At 37.7% G+C, this 9007-nt stretch overlaps 1 protein-coding gene across 3 annotated transcripts; it reads left to right on the top strand.

The window, feature by feature from the left end:
- The first annotated feature begins 717 nt into the window (after window positions 1-717).
- LOC134816163 (plasminogen-like) lies at window positions 718-7314 on the top strand. 3 transcript variants are annotated; one of them, XM_063824942.1, is made up of 8 exons: window positions 724-843; window positions 996-1168; window positions 1534-1637; window positions 1787-1889; window positions 5706-5847; window positions 6128-6175; window positions 6387-6463; window positions 6653-7314. In XM_063824942.1, exons 1-8 carry the CDS (start codon window positions 761-763, stop codon window positions 6970-6972), a joined length of 1050 nt encoding a protein of 349 aa, XP_063681012.1. In that variant the 5' UTR covers window positions 724-760; the 3' UTR covers window positions 6973-7314. The 3 variants fall into 3 exon arrangements, with proteins under 3 accessions (XP_063681006.1, XP_063681012.1, XP_063681021.1); XM_063824936.1 differs by lacking the exons at window positions 5706-5847; window positions 6128-6175; window positions 6387-6463; window positions 6653-7314 and adding exons at window positions 2046-2205; window positions 2296-3320 and having other exon boundaries at window positions 718-843; XM_063824951.1 differs by lacking the exons at window positions 724-843; window positions 996-1168; window positions 1534-1637; window positions 1787-1889 and adding an exon at window positions 5065-5446.
- Window positions 7315-9007: the final 1693 nt, after the last annotated feature.

Raw genomic sequence — 9007 nt, forward strand, 5'->3', positions numbered from 1 at the left:
GGCAAGAGTAGGGAAAAAAATTCTGTGCCAACTCATGGCGCTTATTACAATTACATAGACTAGTAAGCAAATGCTTGTTGACTTTAGACTTGAATGAATCTAAGAATTTGTCTTGTTATGCGTAGGCAAGTTGTTTAGTTGTAATGTATTTTATGTTCTAGTTAATAATGTTGGCTGTTTTGCTATATAATTTAGGGCCAATGTAAGAAATGCTTTTGTCTGAGTTACAATTACATAATATGTCTGAGTTATATAATATAAACGGTTGAATGGTACTGCAAAGAACTGAGGTTCTCATCTATAGGTGCGTTTATTTTCATACAAGTCCTAATTCCTATACTATGCTACGAGAAGCAACTATGTATAAAACTCAGGGTGATATGCAATAATAAGGATGTAGAATATGCGGGCTTCAGACCCGCCTTGGGGAATGGGGACTGTTTAGTGTTTCTCAACTTTTCTAAACTTAAACTCATTAGTTTACTGTGTATTCCTTGTGAGTTTGAGGAACTAGGATGTACTAGGAGACAGTAGGAAGTAATTTAGAAGCTTCACCGTTGTGGTCCTTTTAGTTTTATTTTCCCACCAGAGTTTATTTCAGTTGCTCGCAGTTCCTTTGTAAACTGCACGTGCTTTCTCAATTAAACTTAAATAAAGATTTGTATGGTACTCAGTTATGAAACTATGTTCTGATTATCAATAATTTTTGTTCATACAAGGTCCTACAAATTAACCAAAGGTCCTACAAATTTACCGAAGAATGGTGCTGGAGTTGAAAACAAAACGGCGCTATCTAGCTTACCTGTGTCTCCTTTTTAATGCGTATGTGGAGACGTGCGCGAGGTGAGGTTCCACGTTAACGCATTTCATTTTTATTTGTTTTATACTTTCTTAAAAGTGCTGTATTTCTTGCTGTATTTCTTGTATTGAAGTTAGTGTTTCACAATCTATATTAAGTAATCCAATAATAACCACTACTACCATAATCACCCTAGATTCGGTGTCTCTATCGCCATGATTGGGGGGATGGTGAAGGTGGATTGCAACGATCCAACCGATACCGGCAAGTTCTGTTGGTCCGAGAAAACTCAAGCAATGGTTCTTGGAGCATACTTTTACGGGCATACTGTACAGTGTCTTACAACTTACATTGCAAACCGCTACACAGGTCACATGTCTTATAGTTTACATTGCAAACCGCTACACAGGTCAAATCTTTCTTAGTTTACAATTACATTGCAAACCGCTGCACAGGTCACACGTTTTATAACTTGAATTTATTAATTAAAATGCTATTCAAACGCCGGGAACTGAGACGACAATCAACAGCCAACCACTATGACTAAGGGTGGATATTAGGGAAGACACATTTTTAGGGTTAGGGTTTAAGGTTTAGTGTGAGGGAAGAGTATTTAAAGGACCCTAACACTAGTACTACCCCTTAACTACCATATTATAAATCTTAACCCAAAAGTCGTCTCTCCTTATGTGCACCCTTGGTGGTAATTTAATAACACGGTAAATAATTGGCAGGGTTTACTAAAACATATCGAGTGTGGTTGGTTGTGTCAGCTGTTATTCAGTTTTGCTACCCTAAACTTGCCGAGGTGTCCACCTCACTTATTATTGTAACACAGGTTAGATTTGTAGAGTTAGGATTTTTCATTCCCAATTGCTGACAATAATCGAATCTCGAATTAACACACTGTAATTTCGGATAAAGCAGCTAACGACAAAGCTAACCTCATATAATTAACATTGTCACATAGTTCTTTAAATTCTGCAGACGATAAGAGGCATTTTGGCGGGTATCATGGTAGCATACCACTTTGACTATATCGCTAAATTCTCCGTTGGGAAGGAGAACAAAGCGCTGATTTCTATATTCGGTAAGAACGACTTCCACCACTTGCATAATATATTCTGTTCATATTATTATATGAGAATTATTGATGAGAATTTACAATTATTTTTGCTTATAAAGGCCATACGAAACGAAATATGGCGCTTATTAGTCAACTTAGCAGCTAATTGAAGGATTTCAGGAGCCAATGATTACATAGGACAAGGAACAGGGGGACTGATAGCAGGACTTGTGACTAAAAGCTTAGGATGGCAATATTACTTCTATCTGACTGGAGCAGCTTATATACTTGGGTTAATCTTCAACCTCATCTTCGTCAACGACTCCCCACAAGACTCCTGGTTTCCCTTCTTACTTTATACAAGATGAGAAATGCTAAATTTCTCTCGGTTTTATTATTAAATTTTACCTAAAACACTTCTCAACAACAGGTACCTGACACAACAAGAGAAAGACTTGATTTTGAAGATGGTGCACACAGAAGATGTTGTTATAGGCAACCCGCAAGTTACAGAGTCGTCTCCATCCAACGCTGAAGATCCACCCATTGAGTGCGAAGAAAGCTGTGAGCCTCCATCTTCACTAAAGTCACTGATCTGTCGACTTTACTTGCTGGCATTTTGCATATATATTCCGGCATACAATCTCATCTATTTCAATCTCCTGAATGTTGTTCCGTTCTACCTTAACAAAGTTTTAGGGGCAGACCCTCTGTTCATATCTTCTTTTAATGTTGCACTTTCTCTGTTGATTGCTTTTTGCACTCTTGCCTTTTCATGTCTTTTTCAAAAATTAGACAAAATGTTGACTTGGTTTAAATGTAGGATGGTATTTGCTCTGCTTCCAATGATTATTCAGATCATAGTTCTAATTAATCTCACCTTTATGAAGACTTTAACAGGAGTTGCTGTTAACCTCACTTTAAGTGCAATTGCAGCGGCTACTTTGTTCAGTGGCTCCGTTTATACGATAAACTATGAGATTGATCCAAAGAACTCCGCATTTCTTGTTTCTGTTTTCAACAGTTTCGGACAGGTATCAGGTTTTGCAGGACCAACACTGATGGCAGCAATAACCACCACAGACCCGGACATACCGAACTATACTGCTGTTTACAAACAGAGGTGGCATTATTTCTTCTACACAGTGGCTGGAGTCGCAGCTTCTGGGTTCATGGCCATTGTACTTGCTTATCTTATTAAACCTGATGAGTGGGTCAACAGAGACAGAGAACAACGTGATCAGAAACACAGAACTCCACAACAATTATAACGTGATCAGAAACATAACACTCCACAACAATTATAACCTTTATTAAACAGAACTCATCTTTATTAATTTGTGACAGCAAATAAATAACGAAATTAAGGGGTTTATTATAATGATATATAGCGTACTTGTGTAAATTATTTAGTTATATTTTATACAATATCTATGTCCCATAGTAGCGGGTAGTAAATACGGTGTTTCGTTTCGTTTCGTACTCTACAAACACAGTACAAACATCGTTCTCTGAAACAGATAAAATTAAATTTGAGCTATTTACAATTTAGACAAATTTTAATGAATCATTAAATGATTGAATTGAAAATTATGTTTTGATCAGCCTAGACAAAAAGTATGAAGTCCTTTTTTCAGAGATTAGATGAATGAACACATTTTTAATTCTTGTCCTGGTGAACTCTCAACGTCCCTATAATCTTATCAGTATCACTAATTGGTTAGCCGATAATGATATCAGGACTTGGCATGATAGTAATTATCTAATTAAGCAATTCAAATTTATTTAGTGACTCACGTGTAGCTCAATACCTTATTCTAACCGTTATCAAACATAAACACGTGACCACGTCCACAGTCATACTCATAGGGCCATTTGATGGAACCTCATCAATTCTTAGATCTCTCCACTTTGACTAAGTTTGCACATAATTTTGGTGATAAATTTATTAACATATTGGTTTGGATCAAACTTTTGTGGTTTAGGGGTCGTTCACATATTACGTAATCAATATTTTGGCAATTTTTACCCCCCCCCCCCTCCGTAATCCACTAATCAACCGTAATCAAGACCGAACCCCCCCCCCCCCCCTATATTACGTAATCAAGATTAGACACCCCCTGCCCCCCCCCCCCCCCCCCCCCATTTTTTGAGTTAAATTTTGATGTAGAGATACAATAAATACACATTATTCATTGCTGTCTGAGACTTGAGAAGATTTTTGTAATATCTTAAATGGTTTATACAAATTCGAAAATAAAAAACGAAAATTTTGATTACATAATTAACGAAAATTGTCCAATTGGTATTTCGAAAATCGGTAAAAAATTAAAATTTTGATTACGTAATCAACGACCAAAACCCCCCCCCCCCCCCCCGTAATCAACCGTAAGCATTTGAAAACCCCCCTCGGCTGATTACGTAATATGTGAACGACCCCTAATAGTCATAATAAGATTAATATTATCGATCGGGCCAAGGCGCTCTTAGTCTTATCTTGAATATTGGACCTGGTTTAAATTGCTAATGCTGCACTGATGGTGATACTGATTATCTTTTAATATAATTGTTGGAAATTTTCACATAACCAACCATGCCAGTTAGTACCTCACCGGCACCTTATTAATTGTTAATATTTTATATCTCTTCCTCTGTGGATGGAGTTATTTTATAGATGTTTAAGTAAATCGGACGATAACCGGTCGCGGTAGGAAAAGCGAGCGTAGGAACTACCGGCGGTAGTCCCTACGCTCGTTTTTCCTACTCATTCACTACTTGCTAATTGAAATGAGTTTAGGTTTAATAAATCAGCCACACTCTGTAGAAATCTCTTTGAGTTTGGGTTGCCTTCTGCCCGATACCTAGCGTACTTCGGGATATAAACTTAAAGGTGGTAGAAAGTGTCCAATTTACTGAGGTTTATCGCATTGTTATTGCCGAGTCACGAGTACTGCCTCCGGGTAGCGATCCTCAATTTATTACAAATAGAAGTAAAGTAAATGGTTGGAAAAGCGAGCGACTAATTTCATTCTCGTTATCATTTTGCATTTGAGAACGGTAATTAAAATTAAAATTGATACCATCTCCTAGTTTTGTTTGGGAAAGGGATATATATAAATCAAAATGGTCAGCCGTTGTTAAAGTTAAACTTAAAACTGATATGTATTAACTGTAACAATTTATACTACAGTAGTGAGTAGTCTAAAGCAAGGAAGCTAAAATGATTATAGCAATAGCTATAATATTGGCAATGGTGGCGCGAGCTCAATCGCTACATTGTTACGATTGTGAAGACGTATATCTGGAAGAAGGGGATTTCCATAAAAATGACTGTGAAGGGAACATTCGTCAGTGTACGGGAAAGGAAGTCTGCTCAACCCTTACTTTAACCTTCCTCACCTATGGTAGTGGCAGGCCCGTGTATAACTATATGAAAGGTTACAGTTGTACGGAAAAGGCAGCTGTGGACTCTGAATGTGACGGTAGAGAATCTGGGCTTGCAGAAATTTACGGATTTACGGATTTTACCTGTGGAGTAGCAACGTGCTATGATGACCTGTGTAACTCAAAGATGTACAGAGGTAAAATATATACGTTTTTAAAGCACATCCTGTAATTCGAGCACATCCAATCACATATGAAACTTTGTAGAAATCTATAGGACGCGCAGTACGGAGCAAAATATGTAAAGGAGTACGCAAGTTAGTAGGTACCGCAAACGCAGATTTACCGCATCGCAAACCCCATGATTTACCTCACTATCAAGCCATCGTTTATTATGAAACTAATTTTATTCATTATTAACGTTACTAAAAAGAATAACAATTGGATTAACTCCAGCTCCAGACGAGTGTGTTGATAAAGCGGATGAGAATGGATCAGACTACAGGGGAACTGTATCTGTCACAGCATCAGGACACGTCTGCCAGAGATGGGACTCTCAATCACCTAATAAACACAGCAGAACTCCTGAGGCCGAGGCGTAAGTTTTCTTGGTGCTTCTAAGGCACAACAGGTAGCTAGTCTCACAGGTGGCCACAATACTGCATAATCCAGATTTAGATTTATTCTTATCCAGATTATTCAGATTTTGGAAGATGAGACATGTACTCTATTTAATCGAGGGTCCTAAATCACTTTACACCCAAACTTCGAAATGTTTCTAAAACGGCTCTCTCGACAGAAGCCAAATTGTTAGTTACGATTTACAACACTACATACTTTAGGAAAATAGCTTATTACAAATACAAAAACATTTTCAGATATTCTGATTCAGGACTGCAAAAGAACTATTGCAGAAATCCAGACGGGTAAGTCTTCAATATCTGATATCTGGTAGTGTTCCATAATCATTGTTATCAAGTCGAGCACAAGGTAGGGGCACAAACATTTACTGTAGATTTAAGTAAAATCTACAATAAAACTGCAATGAAGGGGCTTTGGAATATAAATGATCTGTGAAATTTCTTTTTACTTTTAGGAATTCTCCATTATATAAACATGTGTCATTATTTTCCTCAGTGAATCAGGCGCCTGGTGTTATAATGCTGAGGGAACTGTGCCTCGATGGGAGCTCTGTGATATACCTACATGCATTGGTAAGCATTTTGATCTTCAAACTAAACCATAAATACTCATAATATTATAGCAGAGATCATGTGTGGCGTGTGTCTGTAATGTCTATACTCTCCAAAATTTGATAGGTTGGGTGTGGGTGCAGTTACTTCACTTACTAAGCTGCTCCAGATGTAAGATAAAAATGGTATTATATTCGCTTACTATTTCAGTAAATAGTGCATCTCCATTTCGCACCGTGGATTCGAACGGAGGACAAGTTGCTGCAGGAACAGAGGGTATACTCCTCTACAACGACATGTTAGTATGTGACGATGGATTCAGCAATAACTCAGCAACTGTTATTTGTAGAAATATGGGATTCGGCGGATCAAAATCTTGGAGAAGTGAAGACGACATTGGAATTCCTAGTAACTACGACATCGGACTAGATGAAGTAAGGTGCAAGAACAATTATGACTTGGGCTCCTGTACTTCTGAAACCAGTCATGACTGTGTTCGGATGGAGAGTGTACGCCTCGTTTGTGAATAACTGGTACGTAAGGCTATTTACGTCTTCAGTTTACAAATCAGTGAAACACAATACTGGAGTTTGGCTGTTGATTACGTAATACAAATTTTCTGTTTAACCCTTTAGAATAATAACAATTTGACAATATCCCAATTATTAAAGAAATGAACTCATGACTGCAACCTAGACCTTTGGCTTCATGAGATGCTTGAAAATTAGCTATAATTATATTAGTTAGTTTAATTCCTTTACTTGTTTTGGCTGCATGATATTTTTTAAATATGATATTTATGATATGATATTAATCTATAATCTCTATTTTCGTTTATACATGGGTATGTTTCAAAATATTCTGTTATCTATAATTATATTTAAGTTTAACGCTGCAAAATTGCATTCGTCGTACTTTTCTGTGAACAAATGTTGAGCCCTGGGTTGATATTTTTGATTTGTCCTTCCTATCGACAAAATCAAAGATGATGGGTCGGGCAGCGCCTGACAGTGTGTTATCTAATATGTCGGAATGTTATTTGTTAAAATTAAATTGCATTGAACTTCAAACTAAGTACATGGGTCAAGGGCAACAATAGTGTCAATGAGGCTTCTCACAGCGACATCGGCAAGATGCGCTACTGTGCCGCGCCGAGCTGCCATGAATTGACATCGTCAATTAAGTTTTAATCAATAACTGGCCGCCAAAGCCGCGAATTCTTGAAAACAGGATTAACTTGTTAGTATAATTGAATAGATGTTGCCACTATTTGACCCTAGTAGTTAGGTGGACTATCACAATATATCAAAATGAATAAAAAATAATCTAATAAATAAAAAACAAAATCTGTGAACTGAGATTTATAAACTGTAAGTTAACTCATATTTTTATTTCATTAAACTAAGCCATGTTATTATTATATTTATATTGTTATTACAGAGAAATACATAAGTTTCTTGACTAAGTGGTCAGTTGCAGTACATAACAAACAGTCGGTCGAACGAACGAAGGTTTCACGATTTTTTCCTTTTCACCCTTTTGAAAAAAGGCAATAGTGAAAGGTTACGAATGGAGGTTTTTGCAGAAAAACGTGGATTTTGGGGATTGCAGTAGGTGGGTCAAATATATGTCGTGTTCCTTGCTTACTTACTTACTTACTTCCGTTCGTTACCATGTCAACTTGCCGCGCGCACGCGCGCGAGGATTGCTTGCGGAGATGTGGTGTATAGCTAGTCTGTGGTCAATGAATGCGCGGCACGAGCGTATTTCAATGTATACTAGTAATGTATAGTATTTTGTAATAAGCCCAACTTGAACGTGGCACGCGTAGTGTACTGATGGTTCAATATTATTATTATAAGGTGAGCTGATTAGAGCTTATATTAATAGTTATAGTGAAATGGAAATCTAGCGTCCGCCAAAACGAAACAACGGGCGCAATTCTTGTTACATAATATATATACTATATATGTATTCTGTAAGTGTAAAAATTGGGAAAACTTATAAGATGATTTTAAAAGAAATGTCGTGACGAATTTGACGAGTATGGTGCACTTTTAGGAGATGCAGTCTGCCTTGTGCTATCTCTGCTATTAAAACTACCTACACTGTCAATGTCATTGAAACTACTATTATTCCTGTAACTGTAACTGGGCTGAAAACTCTGAGGATCGCTGATCATATCTTCTATGAAGATGTTATGGGTCACTCTCGGTCGTACTGTTATGTCATATTGTCGGTCTTGTTGATGAGGTGGCTGCTGGCTTAAAAACTCCCTGTTTTGATGAGGAGGTTGGGACTGTGGCCTTGAAGTGTAGTCCGCAGAGGACAATGACCCTTCTATCATCCTAGCGCGACTTCGGGGTACACTTCCAGCTCGTTGATGATTACTGTTGCCATTTTTATGTTCTGCCTCTACTGGGAACACACTCGATTTGGAAAGATTCTGATAGTAAGAAAAGGGACCGGGGTCTGTTCTGTAGGAGAGGTGACAGGGTTTATTCCGGGGTTGTTTCCGGTTAGGTTCCTTGTCCTCCGGGGAAGACTCCCAGCTCGGCGGTGGTT

The sequence above is a fragment of the Bolinopsis microptera genome, chromosome 1, assembly GCF_026151205.1.
Source record: "Bolinopsis microptera isolate Bmic1 chromosome 1, MBARI_Bmic_1.0, whole genome shotgun sequence".
Classification (NCBI taxonomy): domain Eukaryota; kingdom Metazoa; phylum Ctenophora; class Tentaculata; order Lobata; family Bolinopsidae; genus Bolinopsis; species Bolinopsis microptera.

Bases quoted from the DNA above. Each gene is read 5' to 3' on its own strand.
- LOC134816163 (XM_063824936.1), top strand. From the start codon at position 761: ATGGTGCTGGAGTTGAAAACAAAACGGCGCTATCTAGCTTACCTGTGT. The intron at 844-995 runs GTGAGGTTCCAC...TAATCACCCTAG, and splicing joins TATGTGGAGACGTGCGCGAG to ATTCGGTGTCTCTATCGCCA. The intron at 1,638-1,786 runs GTTAGATTTGTA...TAAATTCTGCAG, and splicing joins CACTTATTATTGTAACACAG to ACGATAAGAGGCATTTTGGC.